Here is a 23,098-nt window from a genome sequence, read left to right on the forward strand (position 1 = left end):
CTTTGATTTGATAATAAAAGCTTAATTCTTCGCGAGCGTCAGCGGGTGGGTACCACGCAGCAATCCAGTGCTCACCGCCTGGGGTTGTCGCAAAGATCTGAGGAACTGCACAGCGCTCAGAACCGCCTGGAACTCGCCGGCGCTCAGTAAACATTGGCTGCCCTCATTTTTTTTTTTCCTTTTTTTGCTGGAGCTCAGGGGAAAGCTAACAGCGCGCGGGAAGCACTACTGGGATGCGAGCCCGGGACTGAGGGTCTCCAGTGGCTTCGCTGCTACCCCAAGGGAGTCACAGGTTTAATGCAGTTCACTCACGGCTCCCGTGGGTGCCAGGGTGCAAGGGTTTCCTCCTGTTGCCGGCCACAAGCCCCCTCACTCTGTTCTGTGCCTTCCCCGGAGCTGGTACCCAACCCTCTCTCCCTTTCCCCATTCATTCATTCCTGCCCCCACAGGCTGCTTGGCTGTTAGAGGCCAGTGCTTGAGGGATGACACAAGGGGTTCTGGTGTCGGGGCACCCTCCCCCCACCCAGGGCGGTCAGCACCCAACCCCCCAGCCTCACATCCTGAGCACCCCTTAAAAGAGTGCAGGATGTGGGTTCGGACTCGGACGCCATCTCCCAGCCGCGGTGTGTCCGCAGCAGGTGCCCTGGCTTCTCTGGGCCTCCGGCCGAGGACTCCAGGGAGCAAGCCCTGGAGAGAGCCCTTAGGGAGCTCAGGAAGTGACAACTGCGCAAAGGAACCCCGGCCGCCAGCCCAGGCAGTGGGGGCCCCATCTCAGCCATGAGAAAAGCCAGGCTCAGAGAAGTAGCTTCTTGCCTGGGTCACACAGCTAGGAAGTGTGGCATCCCTTCGCAAAATTAAATTAAATAAATGGAATAGAATGCAATAAATAAAATAAAATAATAAAATAAGTGAAATAAAATAAAATGAAATAAAAATATTACATCCTGTCTCGGGAGAGGCTTGCGCACCTGCTCAGAGGAACCATGGGTAAACCGGTCCTGGGAGAGGGGCTTCGGCGCACAGGGGAATTTGCAGACGCTCCCTGCCGGCGGGGATCGCCCGTCCTGCCCTTCAGCCGCGGACCTTGCCCGGTCCCGCCGCGGTGGACCCGACAGTGCCGGTGGAGTCCGGGGCGGAGGCAGCGGCGGAGGCCTTGCGGGCTGCAGTGGGAGGATCATGTCGGAGCCGCAGCCGCGGGGCGCCGAGCGCGACCTCTACCGGGACACGTGGGTGCGATACTTGGGTGAGTGCGGGGCGGTGGGCGCGGGAGACTAGGGGGGCAGGGGGCGGGGGAGGCCGGATGGCAGCCCAGGGTCTGGAGGGTGCAGGGCAGGGGCTTAGTGCTCATTCTGCTTGGGCCAGAGACGGGGCTCAGAGAGGGCTGGGGACTGGCCCAGTACCTGGCTGCCCAGGTCTGCCCGGGGGTCCCTGCTGGCCCGACCTCCCAGGATGGAAGGGGGAACAGGGCGGGGGGCGGGCTGCGCTCTCCGGCATCAGGGGGTCTGGCTCGCGTGGTGGGCTAAAGGGGTGGTGGAATGAGATAAAGCGTAGAAAGATCTGGAACGTGGTAAACGTGTCTTGTCGGTGGGGCTGCCCTTGACCCACCGCCTCATTAGTGCCGACACTCCTGGAACCCCAGCTGGGGAGAGCCGCGATCATGGTGTCCCGTGCTCAGCCCTCGCACGGTGGTCTCACGGCCTCAGTGGGCACCACCCTACACCCTGGAAACTGAGGTCCCGAGAGGTAAAGTCACCCGTCTAAGGTCACCCGGCTACCTTAGCAGCCTCGGAGTAGCACCTGCTGGCGGGAGCGCCCTCTTGTGGAGCAGCCCATAGATCTTCCAATGACCTGTCTCCCTCCCTAACCTTCCCCAGGCTATGCCAATGAAGTGGGGGAGGCTTTTCGCTCGTTGGTGCCGGCGGCCGTGGTGTGGCTGAGCTATGGGGTGTCCAGCTCCTACGTGCTGGCCGATGCCGTTGACAAAGGCAGGAAGGCGGGAGAGGTGCGTATCAGCCTGCCCTCCAACCCTCACCCCACCCCACCCGCTCCCAGTGTGGTTGAGTGCCCAGCCTTGGGGACGTGCAGCATGCCCGCACGCTGGCCTGGTGCAGCCCCAACTCTGGGCCTGCCTGTAGGGTAGTACACTGCACCCCACACCCTATTTCTGGGTTGAAACCCTAATCCTGCGTGTGGCCCAATCCACCCCCAGCCCTGAATGTGGTACAGTCCGGAACCCAACCCTAGGGCTGTTCCCTCTGCCCCAGTGCCACGCCCCTGGTGGCCACTTCCTCCTCCCCAGGTCTGCTCCTCGTGTGTGCCTTTGGCAGCATTTCCTGCCACCCCACCCCCACCCAGCTTTCTAAGTGTCTCTGTGCCCACCAGGTGCCCAGTCCCGGAGGAGGCCGTGGCACCAGAGTGACCGTAGCCGTAGTGGACACCTTTGTGTGGCAGGCTCTGGCCTCCGTGGCCATCCCTGGCTTCACCATCAACCGTATATGTGCCGCCTCTCTCTACGTCCTGGGCACTGCCACCCGCTGGCCCCTGGCCGTCCGCAAGTGGACCACGACCGCGCTCGGGCTGCTGGCCATCCCTGTTATCATCCACCCCATCGACAGGTGGGTGCCCGCCCTCCTGGCCTCAGGGGCCGTCGGCTCTGCAGGTGGCGTTCGGCTGGGAGAGGCGTGAGAGATGCCCGCTGTGCACATGACAGTGGCAGCAGAGGGCACCGCAGTCCCGTGGGGCTTGGGGGTGCCCTTGGCACATGACCTGGCAGGAAAGGAAGAGGAGCGCCTTGGGGAGATGGGACACAGGGCCAGGAAATTCTCAGAAAGAAGACCTGTGTTGCCAAACAACCCGGGGCAGGCAGGAGCAGGTGCACCCTGCGGGGTGAGGGAGGTGTTGCCACAGATGCATAAAAATCAAAGGTTGTGTTGCTTTCAAGCGTGGCTGGTTCCAGGCACCCAAATGATGTCGGTGAAGACCTGGGTCTTCCCAGCCTGCTGTCCTGTCTCTGCCCTGCCCCTGCCCTTGTTGGCTTCACCCACCCTCCCTGCCTGGGGATGGAGGAATCCCCAGCGGCTTCCAGCCCCCCCCCCCCAGCAGCTTAGCAAGCCCCATCAGAAGCTTTTTGATAATGGCAATAAAAATCTCAAGGAAGGCTGTCATTGGTCTATCCCAGATTGAGTGCCCACCCCCGAGCCAGTTTCTGTTTTCTGATTGGCCAAGGCGTGGGTCACACCTGCCTGCTCTTAGAACCAGAGATGTTGTCAACCCAACCCGCCCAGCACAGAGTGGGAAGAGAAGCCTTTGTCCTTGGGGAAGCATAGCTGACCCTGAACTCCCCCCCACTACCATGAGAGTTCTTCACTGTTAATGTGCCTCAGTTTCCCCACCTGAATAAAGAAGAGGAAGAAGGCTACCCTCCCTGGGGTTTGATTCTGATTTTTCAAGTAGCCCAGGTGAGAGTGGTGGGACTGGGACAAGGACAGGTGTCCCCCCTGGATGGCCCTTGGATCCCAGCCCCAGCCGCATGCCCCTGGTGCCTCCCAGCATGCCTTGGTCACCTGCTCAGCACCCCCCCTCCCTACAGGTCGGTGGACTTCCTGCTGAACTCCAGCCTGCGTAAGCTCTATCCATCCGTGGGGAAGCCCAGCTCCTCCTGAGCCCACCCCGGTACCTGGCCTGCGAGTTGGCTCACTCCCACCATGGGAAGTGGGGGCCAGGCTCCCCGGGGTCTGAGGCCCTGGCACCTGCGTGGATTTGAACTGGATGGAAGCTTAGAGATGGGGGTTTCTGGGAGCAGCAGCTGCAGCGAGTCCCAGGCGGAGGTGGGACCTGACCCCCTGGCTGCCTCCACGGACACTGTGACGGTGGCGGGGAGTGGTGCTGTCTTTGGCAGGGAAGTCACACCCTCCCGCGGGGGATGAGGAGACGGAAGCCCAGGGAGGGAAAGGAATGTGCCCGAGGTCACTCGGCAGCCTGGGCACCGGCTCTCCTGGCGGCTTGGCTGTCACCCCCATGGCGGTGCGGCTGGACAAGGGGCAGCAGACGCTCAGGGAGAAAGGCAGGAGCGGCAGTCCCCAGGACAGCTCAGGACACAGTGTCCTTACAGCCCAGCCCTGGCGCAGGGGCTGCTGGGGCCTGGCCGGGAGCCAGTCATTGGGCAGCCACAGGAAATCTGTAAGAAGCTGAGTTCTCAGGTCAGATGTTATGGCACAGTGGGAAGCCTGCATCCCATGTTGGAGTTTGCTGGGATCCAGGCCTGCCTCTTCTTGTTGTAGTGCACCTGGGAGGCAGCAGGTGGCGCTCAAGTACTTGGGTCCCTGCCACCCAGGTGGGAGACCTGGATGGAGCTCCAGGCTCTTGGCTTTGGCCTGGCCCAGCCCTGGCTGTTGCAGGAATTTGGGAAGTGACTCTGCTGTTGGAAAATCTTCCTTCCTCTGTCTCTCTCTGTTGCTCTGCCTTTCAAATAAAAATAAATAAAACGGACATAAGAGAGGTTGAGTTTTCAATCGGGGATGAGCAGGGATGTGGCGGGGGTGGGTGGGAGGAGCTTCTCCCGTCACACGTAGCTCTCTGCTGCCCGTCTCCGTGGGGACAGGCCTGGCCCTCTTTCTGGAAGCCTCCTGATGCACACACCCCTTGGGGGGCAGCGCTCAGGAGCCCTGGAGAGGAGTGACCAGGGCCCCCCCTTCCCCCCACGATGGAGGAAGCTCTTTTCTTGGGCATCCAAGGGGCAGTGTTGCAGCAGACCCCAGCCCCTCTCCACAGCCCTGCCCTGAGCCATACATGGAGTCCTACCAAGACCCTGGCTCTGGTCCCCAGCGCCCTGCTGGGACTACCTGTACCTGAGCCCCAGGGCTGGCTGGGTGGGGGCTGTGGGGTCATGGCTACTGCCCTGGGCGGTGCCTGCTGCGGCATAGTGCGTCTGATGGTCTCCCCTGGAGCTGGGGGGTCCCTGCAGGGGTGTGGTGGGCCTTCTCACTCCCTTCTCCCCACTCCCTGACAGGTTCTAAGCACCCCTCATGCTCCAGCCCCACGCCCTGGCTGACACCCACATCCGTGTCCTGCCCAGGATTCCCTGTCCTCATCCCCCCTGCTTTCTCACACAGCCACCACCAGGCCACCTGTCGCACTTGCATCCCTTCGACAAGGGGGATCTGCCACCCGTTCCTCGCCCGGGCCAGCTTCAGGCTCTGTGCCCATGGACACAGGGCAAGCTCAGCCCTGCCCCAGCCTGGCCTCTCTCCCCATCCCCTGCCTCCTGGGCCTCTGAGCCCCACCCCGCCCCTTTCCCCTTGGCCTTTGGAGCCAGCTGCCCCCGAGTCATGCACCCCCCTGCCCTTGGCTGCTCCACCAGCAGCCTTGCCTTGTGAACAAGCCCTGTGCTATAAGCTCGCAGGAACCTGGCGCATAGTAGGTGCTCACACAAGGGGCTCTCAGCTACTCGCAGGCCAGGCCTCTGGCATGTGTGTGGACAGCCTGTCCGGGGAGACACCCCGCCCCCGCTCCATCTGGAGATACCATGGATTCAGAGAAGGGGCAAACCGGAGAGATTTCTGGAAGGTTCTGCTGACTGCTCTTTGGCCACGCCAGCCTGGGCCAGGCTGCCAGAGGACAGAAATGTGATCAGAGAGACGTCTGAAGGAGTCCCCGCTCAGTGCCAGCCACCTGCACCCTGACACCTGCTCACCCACCCTCCCTGGTCCTTGTGCCCAGCTATGCTGGTCTTGCCTGCCCCATTCCAGGCTGTTGAATGAGAGGGGGTTGTTGACAGGAGCCTGTGGTGGCTGGAGATGCAGGGGGCTGGGGTCGAGCTGGGGTGTCCGTGCTGAGAGGAGTAGAATCAGAGCACACTGACTCGCTGTGTGGGCTTAGGCAAGTCCCAGCCTCTCTGAACCTCTAAAAAGAAATGCAGAGGCCTGGACAGCTACCCAAGCTGATAGATAACAGTGTGATGGAGACCAGCCAGCAAGGTCAAGGACACAGCCGCCCAGGTGGTAGCCTCCTCCAGGGGTTCTTGAGGCACCCTCTTCAGGTGGGGGAACAAGAACACTTCACCTCTGCAGCCTGTTTGTCCATCTGTGAAATGGGGCTAATACCAGAGCCTTCACGGCACTGCTGTGCAGATTAAATGGGCCAGCACCGGACCCTCAAGCAGCAGCAGATGGCCCAAGTTCTTGGGTTCCTGCCACCCACGTGGGAGACCTGGGTTGAGTTCCAGGTTCCTGGCTTCAGGCTGGCCCAAGTCCAGCCAGGAGCTTCTTCTGGGTCTCCCACGTGGGTGCAGGGGCCCAAGCACTTGGGCCATCTTCCACTGCTTTTCCTGGGTCAGAAGAGGGGCAGCGGAGACACGATCCACGCCTGTATGGAATGCCGATGCCAAAGGCGGAGGCTTAGCCCACTACACCACGGCGCCAGCCCTTGTTGTGGGCCTTCTGCGAGTGAACCAGCAAGTGGGAGATCTCTCTCTCGCTCGCTCGCTCGCTTTCTCTCTCTCTCTTTCTGCTTTCAAAGAGGGCAGTTCTCTGTGAATATCCCCACTTGGTGGGTGGGGAAGCAGGTGCAGAGACCAACCAGACAGGAGGTGTGGCTGCTGTGATGGGAAGTCACTCTCCCATGGTGTGAGGGATGGAGACACCACTAGCAGGGTCGGGGGTCGGGTTGGGGAGCGCCCTCTTCACCTACCCAAGCTTTGTGGCCTTTGTCCTTTTTTTTTTTTTTTTTTTTTTTTTGACAGGCAGAGTGGATAGAGAGAGAGAGAAACAGAGAGAAAGGTCTTCCTTTTTCTGTTGGTTCACCCCCGAATGGCCACTGCGGCCGGCGCACTGCACTGATCCGAAGCCAGCAGCCAGGTGCCTCTCCTGGTCTCCCATGCAGGCGCAGGGCCCAGGGACTTGGACCATCCTCCACTGCCCTCCCTGGCCACAGCAGAGAGCTGGCCTGGAAGAGGGGCAACCGGGACAGAATCCGGTGCCCCAACCGGGACTAGAACCCGGTGTGCCGGCGCCGCAAGGCGGAGGATTAGCCTATGGCCTTAAGTGTTCATAAGTTGGGTAGCCTGATTGACTGGCTTCATGTAATGCTCAGCATGACCACTAGAGGGCAGCACCTGCTAACATAATAAACCAGGCCCTCTGTAGCCAGAGGTTCTCCATGGTTTTGAACCAATCGCTGATAGAAAATATTTGGGAGGAAAAATGGTATATAAACTAAACATGTGAGGGGCCAGCGCTGTGGTTTTGTAGTGGGTAAAGTTGCCGCCTGCAGTGCCAGTATCCCATTTGGGCGCCAGTTCGAGTCCCAGCTGCTCCATTTCCAATCCCGCTCTCTGCTGTGGCCTGGGAAAGCAGTAGAAGATGGCCCAAGTCCTTGGGTCCCTGCACCCATGTGGGAGACCTGGAATAAGCTCCTGGCTCCTGACTTTGGATCGGCGCAGCTCTGGCCTTTGCAGCCATCTGGGGAGTGAACCAGCAGATGGAAGACCTCTCTCTTTCTCTCTCTCTCTGCCTCTCCTTCTCCCTCTGTGTAACTCTGACTTTCAAATAAATAAATCTTTAAACTGAACATGTGCAAGATGTGCCAGCCTTTTCTCTTGTCATTATTTCCTAAACAATACAGCATAGCTACTATTTACATAATATTTGCATCGCATTAGGTATCACAAGTCAGCTTACATACGTTCTATGCAAATACTATGCAGATTTAAAAATATATTTATTTATTTATTTATTTGAAAGGCAGAGTTACAGAGAGGCAGAGGCAGAGGCAGCTGTTAGTGAAGTGTTCCTAGAAACTGTGCCTGGTGCTGCTAAGGCACTTCACGGGTGCCACCCATTGAACCGTACAACCTTGTGCTGTTAGGTCTCTACTCAGAGTTGAGGTCTCCGGGCCAAGCTCACACAGCCCCACACTTCCCGCAGCCCGTGACTGCTCCCGCCCTGCTGCCCTCCAGCCCGTGACCCTCTCTCTCCACGGTCAAGGACAGAGCGCGCTCCCAGGCTGCGTCGCCTTAGGCTCTGAGCCTCGAGGTCCTCCTTATGAAACTCGCACTAACGAACCCAAGTGGTGATTCCAGGAGAAACGGCTCACAGCGGGTTAGCGTTGCGGGGTTGTGACTTCTGATGAGCGACCGGGGGTAAGGACGCCGGCGATGTGGATTCTGCTCCCAGGACTTTTTCAGAGGGACGAGATGCGCTCTAGAATGTTCCATCTGGAGGTCATCGCTGTGGTCGTCTTTGTGTTAATGCCTAACCCAGAAGGGATCCTTTTCCTGATGGGGTCACACTGGGGGCTGAATCTCCCCAGATGCCTTCTGTGGCCCCCGACCCTCCCTGCACCCACGTTCTCACCTCTTCTTGCCATTCTCTGGTGTGCCTGGCACATCTGGTCTCTGTCCCTTTGCTCAGGCAGGAGCGCCCTCCCCACTCCCATGTCCTTCCTTACCCAGCCTTCAAGGTCCAGATGGTCCCAGCTCCATCCCAAGACACAAGTCACCTTGCGCTGTGGCACCTGCCACCATCACACTCCCCCCTCTCCTGGGCCGAGAGAACCCGGATGGAACTCTTGCCTGTGTGTCCAGCCCTGCTCCCAGCATTGCCTAACACTAACCCCTAACAGTCCTGCCCAACAGGTGCCGCCATTACTACCTCCCTGCAGGTGAGAAAGTTAACGTCCACTCTTGCTGTTCTTGGGAGCGCTATGCTAAAAACGGTATGGGAGCTAGCTGGGGGAATGCGGAAGTAATTGGCCTGGGCCCTGCTCTGCCGTGCCCTAGGCTTACCTGTGGGCTCCAGGTGAGGCTTAGTCCTTCCCCAGCTTTCTCTGGGCCAAAGGGAGGAGGCCTGTGGGTGGCCAGTGATGTTTCTTTTCACCATGGCCTCCCTCAGGGGGCGTCTGCCAGTTACTTCCATCTGGCCTTTCGGTAAGGTCTGGGCAAAGGGGCGCCTTTGGGAGTTGGGGGTGGGCACTGGGGCCCCTTCCTCCTGCCCTCCCTGCTCCTAAGTGGAGCCCCTACCTGTCACCTGTGCAATTGGGTGAGTCCCTTGGAAGACAAACACGCCCCAGGCAGCCCGGGGGCATGACAGGAAGAGGTGTCCTTCCAGGGGGCCTGGCCTTTGACCCTCAGCGCCTTCCACTGCATGGCACAGATGTAGACCCCCCCCCCCGAGACGCCACGTGCTGGGGGCGCCCAGGGAAGCATTTAAGGGGCAGGGGCTGGGGCCGAAGGAGCTGCAGCTGGGAACTGCCACAGGTGGCCTGGCCTGAGAGTGCGTGTGGGGCGCCCTGGGCTTTCGGCCTCAGCCGCCAAATGTGAACCCTCCTCATTGGGCAAGAGATGGTGGCAGTTCAGGCCTTTCGTGCCCTCGCTCTGCCCCCGGCACTTCTGGGCTGCTGGAGCTGGAGCCCCGGGTCCCGCCCAGGCCTACCCACACACAGGGAGCCCGCAGGCCCACACCTTCCTGCCCCCGCACTGCCTGCTGGCCACTGCTGAAATGGGGAACCCACTGGCCAAAGATGGAAAGGGAGGGTCTCCTTCCCTCCCCAGTGCCACCCACCTGGGAGACCTGGATGGAGTTCCTGGCTCCTGGCTTCAGCCTGACCCAACCCTGGCTGTTGAAGGCATTTGGGGAGCGAACCAGTGGATGGAAGACTCTCTCTCTCTCTCTCTCTCTCTCTCTCTGTCCCTCTCTTTCTGATACCCTGCATTTCAAATAAATATGTAAATGTATATTACTCTTTTTTCTTTCCAATTGGACAACCCTTCTTCCTCATCTCCTCCCCTCCTGGGAGAGCAGCACTACCTGTCCAGGTGAGTTGTTAGAAGTCACATGGCGTGGGAGGAAGGCGTGGGTTGGGCAGTCTTAGCTCCAGCCCCATTTCTGCCACCCATGGGCCAAGGGAATCCAGTCCCATGGTTTTGGGAGCTCGGCTTCCCATCTGTGTGATGCACAAAACACTCTCCTGAGCCTAGGTGCAGGCGGAAGCGAGCCAACGGGTGCCAAGGATCGGCTCGCTGAGCCCTGGGGTCGTGCGCGTGTTCTCAGGGTGCCCCTCGTGGTCCCCAGCCAGCCGCCCCCTGTTTTCAGGTGTTCTCTGGCCCCTGCTGGCGGGGCTTGGCTCAGGACCTAGAGCTGATGCCAGCAGCTCGGCGTCCCTGACATGGAGCAGGAAGTCGGGAAGGAAACCCTGGAGCCCTGGCCTCTCCCACGGTCAGCCAGGGTCTCGGTGGGTGGCAGGAGGGCCACGTGAGCAGGGGACAGGACGCAGGGCTTGGGAAGCACAAGCCCCACCCCTCTCTGCCAGGGTCTCCTGGGCAAGCAGCTTAGGCACAGGGGGTCTCCATGCTCTGGCTGCCCAGTGGGTCCTGCCCACAAACAGGGATGGAGAGGGTGGTGCCTAGGACACTTCTACAGCAAGATGTGTGACCACCAAGCACTCCTGGTCCCCTTAGGAGCTGCCATTCTGGGGCAAAGAAGAGCAGTAAAATCAAAGCAAACACACACACACAGCTCCTGGGTCCTGGATGTGCCACTGGAGAACTGTGTGGTGCAGTCTGAGGGACTACTTCCCCGAGACTCAGTTTCCTTATCTGTAAAGCCAGTAGGTACCATAAGGAGCCTTGGGAATGGTGTGGGAATGACATGAATAGGGCGGGCATTTGGTGCAGCCATTAAGTTGCTTCTTGGGATGCCCACATCCCACGTAGGAGGGCCTGGGTTCGAGTCCTGGCTCTGCTTCTGACCCAGCTTCCTGCTAACGCACGCCCCAGGAGACAGCAGGTGATGGTGTATGTACTGGGTCACTGCCGCTTGTGGGGGCTCCAGGCTTCAGCTGGGTCCAGCCCTGACTGTTACATACATTTGGGGAATAAACCAGTGGATGGAGGATCTCTTTCTCCTTGCCTTTTTTTTTTTTTGACAGGCAGAGTTAGACAGTGAGAGAGAAACAGAGAGAAAGGTCTTCCTTCCATTGGTTCACCCTCAAAATGGCTGCTACAGCCGGCGCACTGCGCCGATCCGAAGCCAGGAGCCAGGTGCTTCCTCCTGGTCTCCCAGGTGGTTGCAGGGCCCAAGCACTTGGTCCATCCTCCACTGCACTCCCGGGCCACAGCAGAGAGCTGGACTGGAAGAGGAGCAACCGGGACAGAATCTGGCACCCCAACTGGGACTAGAACCTGGGGTGCTGGTGTTGCAGGTGGAGGATCAGCCTAGTGAGCCATGGCACCAACCAATTAGTTAATTTAAAAAGAGAGAGAGAATGAAATGAGGCTCATAAAGCACTTCGTACAAAAATGTGTTTCATGGAGAACACTCATTACATGACAGCGGTGAATTTTTATTATGTCAGGCAGCAGCTGGAGCCAGATGTGGCTTCCTCAGCTTCCAGGAAGCCTCCTTGAATCACTTAAAACCTAAGCTATGAGCTCCAAGGGAAGAGGGTGAGGGTGGGTGTGAGCAGCTTGGGGGAACTGATGGCCCGAGGTGGGCATCTCTGACAGGGGTTGTGTCTGGGTCTCCGGAGAGAAAGCCACTGCCAGGATTCTGGGGGCTGGGAGAATCCAGCCCCCAGACAACATCCATCTCTGCCACATCTCTGCCCACTGTCCAAGGTGCTGAACTTACCGCCGACACCCCAGCTCCTCCTCCTCCTCCTATTCCTCCTCCTCCTCCCCCTCCTCCCCCTCCTCTTCCTCCTCCCTCTCCCCCTCCCTCTGCCCCTCCCCCTCCTCCCCCAAACCCAGGAATCACTTTGCTGGCTACCTTCTGGTCTTCCACTCAACTGCACAATTGAAACATGAACATCTACTATAACGAGAGCTGCACTAAAAAGAACGTGGTGGATACGCCGCCAACCTAAGTTGTTCACGGTTCATAGAAAAAAGGAATTCAAGCACATAAATCGCTTAGGACGGGTGAAGACTAGTTTCCTGTTTCTCGCATTTCAGTGACGTCTGCATCTGGCTTTATCCTGGCATTTTCCTTTTCTGCACCCTTGGTGTTCTCCAAGCCTGAGCCTCCTATGACTTTTCTCTACTCACTAATGTCAGGGATAGAAGTAGGATCATGCATGGAGAGAGAACAGAGGGTGGGGTTCTCTGAGAAGCGAGTGTGTGTGTTTGGGGGAGGGGAGCCTAGACAGGCGTGAGCTCCTCCTCGTATTTCTGCATGCCTTCGTCTGGTAGCAGCACCTCCACGGTGAAGCTGACCTTCTTGGCGTGGACAAAGCTGTAGGTGTTGTCGAAGCGCAGGACATCTGGGGGACAGACAGGGAGGTGGGCAGCCGAGGCTGGCCCCACCTCCAGCATCCCTGCCTCCCAGAGCTTTGTGTGCCAAACCGGGCCAGGTTCCCACCACACCTTTTCCCTTTCCCTGGGAACTCTCACTGCTGAGCAGAGCCTGTAAACGGACCCCCTTTCCTGGCCCGGGTCCAGGCCTGGCTTGAGTTGCAACCACTGGCAATGAGAACAATGGTTGTGGCATCTCATCACCTCCACACCTGGAGAGTCAGGTGATGGACAATGTATGGGGAGAGAACAGGAGGCGTCACAGGCTTCCCTAGATGAAGTGAGGTGCTGGGCTAGGCTGGCTGCACACCTGTGGCCTTCTCACAGACACCCCAAGAGGCGGGGCTTATAGTCTCTGGTTCACAGGTGTGCAAACTCAGGGTCTCTCCCAAGTTGGTGAACCCTCTGCTCAGGGTTAGGCAGGGACCCCAAGGCTGAGATGTGACCCTGACCTTGCACTTAGCTCTGGACTTCTGCCCGAGTTGCTTTACTTCTCAGAGCCCCAGCTTGCTCAGGGGCGGGGGGAAGCTGCACCTGCTCTACTGTCACTTAGCTGCCTCCTGCGGCCTGTGTGCCCTCAACTCCCTCGGGGTTTATTTGACTCTGGTTCTTGGTGCACAGTAGGAGCTCATGAATATGACCTGAGTGTGTGACTGTGTGTGAGTGAACGGCATTGACCTGGGCAGTGTGTCCCTGCTGGGGGTGTGGGAGTCACTGCCTCTCTGTTTCCTTCTCTAAACCACCTGCCAGTAGCTCCATCCTCCTGGGGCCAGGGCCCCAGCCGAGGCAGACTTACAGACTCCGGCCTCCGCGCAGGTGAGGCTCCCGTCCTCAGGCACCATGTGGGCATTGTAGCGCTGGCTGGGCAGCACCTCCGTCATCTCTCCTGCCCGCTGCCGCTCCCCCATCTTGGTCTTGAGGAAGACCCCAAAGCTGATGTCCCCACCGTCCGATAAGAACTGCCACCTGGTGTGGGGGACCAGGTTGCTGCTCAGCCTAATGGGTGCCACAGCGGTTTAGGGCCCAGCCCACAGGTGCGATGGGGGCCTGTGCCTACCTGAGGACACAGCCCGGGAACAGGATCTCGTATTCCACCTGGTGTGAGGAGCCGCGGCTGATCTGCACCGAGTGTTCGTACTGCGTCTTGACCTGGTCCCGCACGTACATGGACTTGGGGATCTCCCCACCATAGTTGATCTGCAGACATAGGCGGGCATGGGCTTGCTGTTTCCTGGATGCTGTTCACGCTCGCCATCTCCTGGGGTGTCCTACTCCACCTGTCCACCCCCAACCGTGGGGTCTTCCCTAACTCAGTAGACTGGGCCAGCACTTCTGAGAGCTTTCCTTCCAGCTCAGCCTCTGGGTCAAACTTCCCACATTTCTCGTTTGCTTGCACAGCTGCCAAGAGCCCCAGAAGGGCAGGGCTGGAGCTGTCCAGCTTAGCATCTAGTCTGTGCTCTTGGGGTTCTCTCTCCAGATGTTTGTGGAATGAGTGGATAGCAAGGGAACCCAGCTCTGCGCTCTGACCCTCCTCTGTTTTAGGGTTCTTTTTACCTTGGTCAAACATTTGGGGTTCCCATCTGGGTCCGTCAGGGTTCCCCCAAAATGAGCAGGCAGTTCCTCAGGACTGATGAGTTTCAGCAACTCTTCCTTCCAGCTCTCTGGGGTCAGGGGATGGAAGAGTGATTATTAGACATGGAAGGGACCAGTCAGCCGTGCACCTGCACCAGGCCAACCTGAACTGGCTTCTCCAAAGCCCTGTGGAGTTAGGCTCCTAGCCCCAGGCTATCAGTGTCTTTCAGCCTTGTGATGTCATGGAAATGTGTTTCCCCTGGTCTGGGGTTGTGTGATTGTCTAAAGGAGATTTTAAAGCCCAATGAGGTCATGAACATTGTTGGGGTCCCTCAGAGAGTAAGTGATGTAACCAGATTGGACTTCTTGGGCCCAGGGCTATGGTGTAGAAGGTTAAGCCTCTGCCTGCAGTGCCAGCATCCCATATGGGCACTGGTTCAAGTCCCATTTACTCCACTTCTTATCCAGCTCCCTGCTAATGCGCCTGGGAAAACAGTGGAAGATGGGCCAAGTCCTTGGGCCCCTGCACCCATATGGGAGACCAGGAAGAAGCTTCTGGCTCATGGCTTTGGCCTGGCCCAGCCCTATCCATTGTGGCCATTTGAGGGGTGAATCAGTGGATGGAAGATTCTCTCTCTCTCTCTCTCTCTCTCTCTCTCTTGCACGCTCTGTGTGTGTGTGTGTGTGTGTCTCTCTCTCTCCCTCTCTCCTTCTCTCTTTAACTCTGCCTTTCAAAAAAATAAATCTTTAAAAAACAAATTTTTCTTCCTGGTGGGGGACAGCCAGCCCTGGGTCTTTGGTGTGACCTCCTGCCTTCCCCCAACAGCTTAATCACAACTTTGGTCACCGTTACTGTTCCTCATACCCTAAGCAAAGCAATGCTCGAAGTGGGTCCTGGGGTGTCACCACGGTCCCATTCCTTTCGCTAATCTCCTTTGCCATGGGATATCCCTTCCCGCTATGGCATAAGGGAGAAGAACACAATGCCTGGCACACCAGGGCCAACTGTGCAGAGCCTTGGGGGGCACCCAATGAGGGCAGAGGCCTTGAACTTGGGGTCTGGAGTGTAGTAGGATTTGGCTCCAGGATATGGCAGGCTTAGAAGGCAGGGGCCTGGAGCCCTCCATCCCAGCTGTCTTGAGGTCCTGTGAGCTCCTCATCCCAATGGACTTGGTTAGAGACAGGAGCTCAGGTATCAGGAAGGGAGAGAAGTGAGTAGGACCCCCCTTCCCCAGCCCTCAGACCCTCAGCTTTCGTGACTCTGTGATTTGACCTTTCTGCTTGGGAGAAGTTTCCTTCCAAGTTCAGGGTTGTTGGTTTGGGTTTAAGAACTATTTCCCTTCTCTCTATCTTTCTCTCATCTTGTCACTCTTTAAAACAATTATTTTTCCATACAATGAATACATATTATCCTCTAAAATTGAGAAAATATAGAGCAATATAAATAAAATTTCAAACCACATGATGTCTCAGCAACAAAGCAATATTTTGCTTTGTCATCTTCCAGAAACGTATATTTGCTTTTATAAAAATAAGATGATGTTACCTATGACTATTTATAATCTGCTTTTTCTTAACTTAGGAATATTTCCTATGACATTAAATGTCCACTTACAACATTATATTTCTTTTTGTAAAGATTTATTTTGTGAGTTGAAAGGCAGAGCACGCAACATTATTTTCCATGGTTGCTCGTATGTAATTCAGCCAATTATTTTCTTACCTACTCCCTTCTTGCCGGGACTCCCTTTTCTGAATCATGGTCACTCTCCTGCTTTTCTTCCTCATCCTCCTTCCCCCAGGCTGCCCTTAAAAGCCCTGAGGTTATGGGTGTTAAAAGGGAACTGAGGTCTGTAGACCAGAGGTTGACCAGCAGCCAAACTGAAACTGATGTGAAGACACGTGTGCAGGCCTCTTTCACTAAAGGGCTGTGGCAAGGAATAAGGTGTGGCAGCCTGGTGGACTCTGTGGGATAAGAGCATCCTCGCTTTCAGAAAGAAGGACTCTGTGGCTCCAGGTGATATGTGGAGTTCTGGGTGGAGTGACGGACCAACCTCACTCCAAAGGTCAGGTGTAGAGTTTAGGGAATGGAACTAGAACTACTTACTTCCCAACACTACAATTTTCCTGCGAGTATCCTCACTCAGGAACGGCTTCATGAGGTTGTAGCCCACAGGGAACAGTTTAGTGGCTGGAGAGACACAAGTAAGGGAAATGGAGAGAAAGTGTCTCAGTGGCCGTAGCCAATGACATAGAGGAGTTACAACCAACCATGGCTGGGTCCAATTTCCAGCACACAACAAAGCATCCAACCCACAGTCAACTAGTCAACAGATAGCCTACTAAGCAATCACCCAATCTATTAACTATTCATCCAACCAACAAATGAGCTAATCCTCCAGACTTCTAATCAGTCGCACACTCAACCAGCTACCCAACAAACCATCCAACATGCCAACAAAATAGCCAATTTACCTTCTTTTTTTTTTTTAGTCATAAAATCATTTGCCAATTTACCTTCTAATAGTCAAATACCTAACAAATCAGTCACCCAGCAAACTAATCAACCAACTGAACTGAATCAGCTAGCCACCTAATCAACTGCTCCTTCCAGCAAGCAGACCATCTGAGATTTAGCCAGAGACCACCCAGCCAACTAATCAATCTCCCATCCATTCACCCAAACAAACATTCAATCAAAATGCCAACCAGCCACTCAATAAAATGAACAGCCAGTCAACCAAGCAGCCAGCCAACTCTCCAACCGACCATACCAGTCAACTAGCCAGGCAGCCAATTGGCAAGTCAATCGGACAACCAACCAACCAACCAACCAACCAACTCATCAACTAGCCATCAAGTATCCATCCACCTTTCCATCTACCCATCCAATAACCACCAAATACCTATTTAAAATGCACCATGCCACCAAGCCTGTTAGGGATACAGCAGAGGTAGAGGATAAGAGTCCCTGCCTTAAAGGGACACGAAACTCAGCCCCCAAAAGAGGGTGGACACATAAGATAGCTGGCATGGAGGGCGAGGTCGCTGTGAGCAGGGATTCCTGGAAGAGCTGAGATTGGGGCTGTCTCTCTTGCAGTTAGGCCAACCACAGGAAATACTGTTTATTGAGCACTTTGTGCCAAGTATTCTCAATGATTTGCATGGAGCCAAGCAATCAACCTGCCTCGACCTGGGACAAAGGCACCATTATCATCTTCAGGGTGCAGGGGAGGAAACGGGGGCCAGGTGAGTGAAGCCACGCGCCACACACCTTTGATGATGAGCATGAACTTCAGGGTCTCTGGGTAATTCTCTTCAAGGAGGCCAAAAAACTGTGGAACCAAGAGAGACCCCATCAGAGCCCACGCCTCATCTCTCACCCCCATCTTCTTTGCAGTCTCCCATCTGGAGGTTTCAGAGGGCTGTGGAGGGTTTTCCTCCACTGGCCCCCCTGGAAGGGACCTTCACTTCCTAATAATAATTCTGTAATAATTTTAGAGCACATGTTATAGTGATGATAGTATAATGGTAAGGATTACTTTTCAATAAATGTTCACTGTTCAACTGCCAACTCCGTTTTGGAAGCAATGGAACTGAGGTGTGGGAAGTGACTTGCTCACGTCACGGAGCAAGGGGTGGAATACTTTGGAGGAGGTGAACTCATGATCTCATTACAGTGTCGTTCCTGAGCCCTGTTCTGTAGGGTCTTCTAGGAAGCGTAGTATGGCCCTTTCTGTCCTGAGTCCTTTGTGATGGAACCCAAGGAGGCAACAGCCTTTTACTAAATCTCTGAGGAAGCAAGGTGGGCATCCAAGCAAGTGGGAGTGCCCAAGGGCCTTCTCCTTACCTCCTGATACACTTCTACCACGGGCTTCCAGAAGTGCTTCAGTCCCAGGCCCTCGCAGTCAAATATCATCACAATGGTCTCAATCTTCCTCCCCAGCTGTGAGGATGAGAAAGGAGCGGTTCTGGGGCTCAGGGTGCAGGCTTGAGAGACCCTACAGTGTTTCCTCCAGCCCCCCACTTAGTCCTCAGAGGAGCAAGAGGTGAAAAAGTGAATGCATTTCCCCATTCATCCATCCATCCAGGCATCCATCAATTCATTTCTTCATCCATCCATACATCAGCTTATGATGGGGTTATCAGAGTATAATCTCATAAACCAAGAAGCATCTGTAGTTGCATTGCTTTCTGTAATCGTTGTAACCAGTATGCATTATTATTCCTGTTTTGCAGGTGGAGAAAATGAGGTTCAGAGGAGTGAGGTGATTTTCCAAAACCATAGCTCGATCCACTCATGGGTCTGTGTACCCTTCCATACATTCATATTGCCAGTCCATCTTTCACCCCTGGTTTGTCCACCTAATAGTTAATAGGTCCTTAGTTTTTGCCAGACCTTGAGTGTAACAAATAATTCTCAATAATTTGCAGTCGAGGAGATGACGAGCAACTGGGCCGCCCCAGGCCCTGGTAACTGCCCCAGGGGAACAGCACGCGACTGTGCGAATACAGAAGATGGGGTTTACCCCAGATGCTGGCTTCAGAGGAGGTGACATTTACGTTTGAGACCAAAAGGATCTGGAGAGTCAAGAGAGGTTGTGGGGAGGGTGTGTGTGTGTGTGTGTGTGTGTGTAGTAGGGTTGCCCAGACAGAAAGCATGATAATACAAAACCTCAAAGGGAATAACAAAACCACCACTGTTGAGACCAGATACAGGCAGTCCTCAACTCACAACGGTTCAACATAGTGATTTTTCGACTTACGTTGGTGAGAAAGCAAAAAAGTATTTAGCAGAAAGCTTATTCTGGGTTTCGACTTTTCCCCCTGGGTTAGTAAAATGTACTACAATACTCTCTTGCGATGTTAAGTGTAGACTAATGTAAGTGTTTTGTGCACGTTAAAGTAGGTTCAGTGTACCACATACATTTTTGACTTTTGATATTTTCAGCTTACGATGGGTTCATTAAGACGTAACCCCATTGGAAGCTGAGAAGTCTGCCACTGCGTTATCTCACTGAATGTTTGCAGCCATTGCTCATCATTAACTGTTTCGTAGGCAAGGAAGCCGAGGCTCAGAGCAGAGGGGTAACTTCCAGCGCCACACAGCTGGCAAGCAGCAGAGCTGGAGTTTGACCCAGTCTGGGACGCAGGTGTGTTCCCGGGCCCACACCTGCCCTGGGCCTCACCCGCTCCGTCTGCAGGTCACACTCATGCAGGATGCGCTCACAGTCCCTCATCTTGGTCTTGAGCAGGTCCTGCTTGGTGACCGAGAAGAGCAGTCCCTTGGGGTCGAGTGGCCCAATGATGTCATACCACACCGGGCAGCCGTCACGGTCATAGCCACACAGCCCGCCAGGCATGTACTTCTGGATCACCTGGGCCAGGGGAAGAAACACAGAACTCGGCACGGCACACCTCTCCAGAGATACCTAAGACCAGGCTGACCTGTGGGACCCAAGCCTACACATACCCGGTACAAAGTAATACCCCTCCTCGCCTGGAGGGCGGCGCTATTGTCCTCATGGGCAAACCGAGGATCACACAGGGCCTTGCTCACAACAGGTAAATGGCAAAGCCAGGTCTCTGGGCTCCTTAGTTCTGCCCCAGCATCTGCGGTGCCCCTCGCCAGGGAGAGGATTTGGTCTTAGTGATGGGGAACATGGATTCTGAAGGTCAGCGGGTCTGGTCCGAGTGCAGACACTGCTGTGTGTCTTTCAGCAGGTGCCAGCATCTCTCTGAGCACCTCTTCTTCTTCTTTAAATGCGTGGATAACCCCTCCCTCCTGGGACTGTTGAGCTAGGTCCCCAAGACACTGTGGCCAGAACACCTGCCCATCAAGGGAAGGCATGAGTCTCACGAAGACGGGAACACAGGTTAACCAAGGTGGTGGAGAGCGCACGGTGAGGGGTAGGCGTTAGGCCCAGCAGTTGGGACGCCTACCTCCCACACCAGAGTACTTGGGTTCAACCCCCAGCTCCACTTCCTGACTCCAGCTTCCTGCTCATGCCCACCAGGAGAGGCAGTGCTGATGGCTCCGGGCATTGGGCCCTGCCACCCAGGTCAGAGTTCAAGCTCCTGGTTCCCAGCTTCAGCCTGGCCATTGCACACATTTAGGGAGCCAACTAGCCAATGGGAGTTCTCTATCTCTCTGTCACTCAAAACAAAACAAAACAAAAAGCACACATTTTAACAGTGTCTGGGTTCTCAGACCTGAGCTCAATGGCCAGCCCCACCTTGGGCAAGCTGCTTAACCTATAGCTGGGCCTCAGTGTTTTCATCTGTGAAAGGGGCAGTGGCACCCATCCCATAGGGTTGTGGCGATCACAAGAGCTTATGCCAGGAAAGCCTTACCCAGGCCTGCACCGTGCAAATACTCCAGAAATACTCATTCGTATCACAGGAGCGTTGCCTGCTGACCCTGGGGAGGGGTTCATCTGGCCTCACAGGCTCGCGGCCTATCACTCATGGTCCCCAGCCACCAAGAAGGCTGGAGGCGTCGGACTGGGAGAGACCAGAGTGTGCGGGCATTGGCTCACCTCGGGGGGCTGCCAGTCTAGGATGTGGTTGATGTCCATGGTCTTCCGGAACTCCATGTACTGAAAGGGAAAGGATGGGTGAGGGTTCCCAGCACCCTTGAAAAGCGGGTGGACCCTTGAGCATGGACGGACCTCCCCTCCCCGCTGTACCCCACAGGCCCCTCCCCGATCTCCATGGGGGGTGGGTTTCACCTTGCGCAACATGGCCTCCGACTTCTGCAGGTCAAAACTCCGGGCTACAGAGGGTGGGAAGGAAAGGAAAGGGTGGGAGGTGGGAGCTAGGTGGCTTACAGCTGCCCAGTCTTGCTCTGGCCAGTGGGAGCTACAGAGGACACCACGGGGCCTGGGTAGGACCTTGGCTCCTTGTCCCTTCCCCTTGGCTGGACTTGAACTTCTGAAGCAAGATGCTGTAGCGGGATCCTGAGAGCCATGGGTTGTTCTGAAGCCGTTGGGACGAGGCCCCTCTTGCTGCCCCCTCGTGTCCACCTCCCCCCATCCCGCCCTCACCTCGGAGCCAGCGCAGAAGGAAGTAGTCATCAGGGTTGGGCAAGGCGGGCAGCACGTCCTGGACGTTTTCTCGGAACTGGGGGAAGAGAGATGTTGGCTAATGCGGGTCCCTCCCACGGTGCCTTGGTCTCCAGGCACAAGAAGGTTCTCATCAACCCCCAGTGTGGTCTGGAAGGAGGAGTTGATGGGCAGATAGAAGGAGAGACGAGCCATTAGGCAGGTGCATGGGTAGGGGAGTCGATGGCTGGGAAGAGGAGTGGCTAGATGGATGAGTGGGTGAGTGGCTGGGATGAAGGTAGGGGAAGGCAATGGGTGGGTGGAAGGAGAGACAGGCAAGTAAACAGACGGAAAGAGAGACTAGTGTGTGGATGGGGAGAAGGGGGTGTGTGGATGGTTGGGGAGGTGGGTGAGGGTTGGCGACCAGATGAATTCTTGTGCTTCTCACCGAGACGTCTGCCTTTTCCCTCCCATCTTCCATGAAGCCATGGTTAGCGACCGTGTGCTGCCTTCCCGTGCACTGTGGAGATGACCCTACACTCCCCTCTGTCCTTCGGGCTCATCCAGGGGTAGAAGGCAGACCAGCAGCAGCCAAGGGGCCCGGGAGGGAGTGGGGGGGAGGCAGCGGCCAGATAAAGCTCTCTGGGTCTGGCTCTCTGGAGAGAAGCACCTACGCCATTGCCTCGAAATGGTGTCCGTCCCCCAACCCCTGCCCTGGCCAGGGCTGATGTCACTGGGCACTGTGGGACTTGACCTTTGACAGACAACAGTGAAGAGACTAAGTGGGGGATGTGGTGGACCAACAGAGCGAGGCAGGGTTCCAGCCTCCCCTCCCACCCCCAGCCCTAGCCCTTTTCCCCGACGGACCCCAGGAAGAGGGGTGCTCACCTTAGCCAGGGCCTCTGCCTGCTTGGGGCTCAGATCCCCAACTCGGCCACTCATGGTGCTGGCGGAGGCTTGAGAGAGGTGGGTGCTACAGGCAGAGTCCCAGCGTGGACTGGCAGCCTCCAACCAGCAGGGGCCTTTTGCCCCCACTCCTGGGCGTGGCTGCTGGCCCCGCGTGCCCTCCTGGGCCAACTGTTTGCATTGCACATTGCATAACTGGGATTAAATGAGGTCCCGTGCTTGGCTCTGGGACAGGTCTGGGGAGGAGGTGGGAGTGGGAGGGTGCGCCAAGGTCGCCTGACAGGAGGAGACAGCTGGGAGGGAAGCAGGCAGCCCCATGGCCTGGGAGCCCAGGGTGGCACCTGTAGAGCCCCCATCAGGGCCTCCCATGACCTCTGCCCTGGAGAAGGGGAGTTTCAAGGGGCAGGAGGAGCACTCCTTGTGGATACCCCATCTCCCTGAGCCTCTGTCTCCCCATCTCCTCAACGAAGAGGCTCCACACTAGGGCTGGTGCTGTCACATAGCAGGTTAAACCTCCACCTGTGGCGCCGGCATCCCATATAAGTTGTGGTTTGAGTCCCAGCTGCTCCCCTTCCAGGGAGCTGCTCCAGCTCTCTGCTAATGCACATGAGAAAGCCACGGGAGATGGCCCAAGTGCTGGGGTCCCTGCCACCGTGTGGGAGACCCGGATGGGGTTCCTGGCTCTTGGCTTCAGCCTGGCCCTGCCCTGGGGAGTGAGCCAGTGGAAGGAAGATCTCTCTCTTTCTCTGCTTTTCAAGTAAATAAATATGTATTTTTAAAAGATTTCACATCCGGGGTTCTCCAGAGACCATCCTCCCCCCAGCTCTGACAGAGGAGGAGTCTGTTGGTCAGGGCAGTAAATGGTTAATTCACAACGCAGCAGGGAAGTGAGGTCCTTCTTTGGTAACAAAAGCCAGGGTCAAGAAGAAGAAGGGTGGGGAGGAAAATGGAGCTCAAAAGGTGGCCTTTGGGACAGTCTGGTGATTCCTCGTGGCTGACGCTCCTCTTCCCTGTGTCTTCCCCGTACCATCCGTTGAGTTGGCCAATGTGGCAAAGACTGAGCCACCCCCAGCCCACTGTCCTTTTTACCCATCGCTTTGGTCTTAGGAGACTTGTCCAGGACCCCTCGATCACTGGCATCCAGTTTAAGGAAGCTCCACTAAGAAAGAAGTGGGGGAGGGTTGGTAGCTTTCAGCGGCCAAGGTGTCGCTTGGGATCATTTAAAAAAATTATTTTAGTTATTTGAAAGGGAGAGAGAGAGAGAGAGAGAGAGAGAGAGAGAGGTCTTCCA

The 23,098-nt window shown here is 56.3% G+C and overlaps 2 protein-coding genes across 3 annotated transcripts; one reads left to right on the top strand and one right to left on the bottom strand.

Moving 5' to 3' along the window:
- Nucleotides 1-1,002: 1,002 nt before the first annotated feature.
- On the top strand, nucleotides 1,003-4,488 carry MTFP1 (mitochondrial fission process 1). Of its 2 annotated transcripts, none has more exons than XM_002719692.6 (4): nucleotides 1,003-1,243; nucleotides 1,875-2,002; nucleotides 2,383-2,615; nucleotides 3,590-4,488. In XM_002719692.6, exons 1-4 carry the CDS (start codon nucleotides 1,177-1,179, stop codon nucleotides 3,660-3,662), a joined length of 501 nt encoding a protein of 166 aa, XP_002719738.1. In that variant the 5' UTR covers nucleotides 1,003-1,176; the 3' UTR covers nucleotides 3,663-4,488. The 2 variants fall into 2 exon arrangements, with proteins under 2 accessions (XP_002719738.1, XP_008270355.1); XM_008272133.5 differs by having other exon boundaries at nucleotides 1,030-1,243; nucleotides 2,452-2,615.
- Nucleotides 4,489-11,316: 6,828 nt separating this feature from the next.
- Nucleotides 11,317-21,954, bottom strand: SEC14L3 (SEC14 like lipid binding 3). The gene is made up of 12 exons (XM_008272134.5): nucleotides 21,790-21,954; nucleotides 20,905-20,980; nucleotides 20,590-20,633; nucleotides 20,398-20,457; nucleotides 19,048-19,236; nucleotides 17,709-17,804; nucleotides 17,133-17,193; nucleotides 15,966-16,049; nucleotides 13,841-13,947; nucleotides 13,344-13,483; nucleotides 13,083-13,252; nucleotides 11,317-12,255 (listed from the first exon to the last, which is right to left on the bottom strand). Exons 1-12 carry the CDS (start codon nucleotides 21,841-21,843, stop codon nucleotides 12,134-12,136), a joined length of 1,203 nt encoding a protein of 400 aa, XP_008270356.4. The 5' UTR covers nucleotides 21,844-21,954; the 3' UTR covers nucleotides 11,317-12,133.
- Between the last annotated feature and the right edge of the window lie 1,144 nt (nucleotides 21,955-23,098).

Source organism: Oryctolagus cuniculus, chromosome 21 (assembly GCF_051225735.1).
Source record: "Oryctolagus cuniculus isolate XC-2025 breed Fujian yellow rabbit chromosome 21, ASM5122573v1, whole genome shotgun sequence".
NCBI classification, from domain to species: Eukaryota; Metazoa; Chordata; class Mammalia; order Lagomorpha; family Leporidae; genus Oryctolagus; species Oryctolagus cuniculus.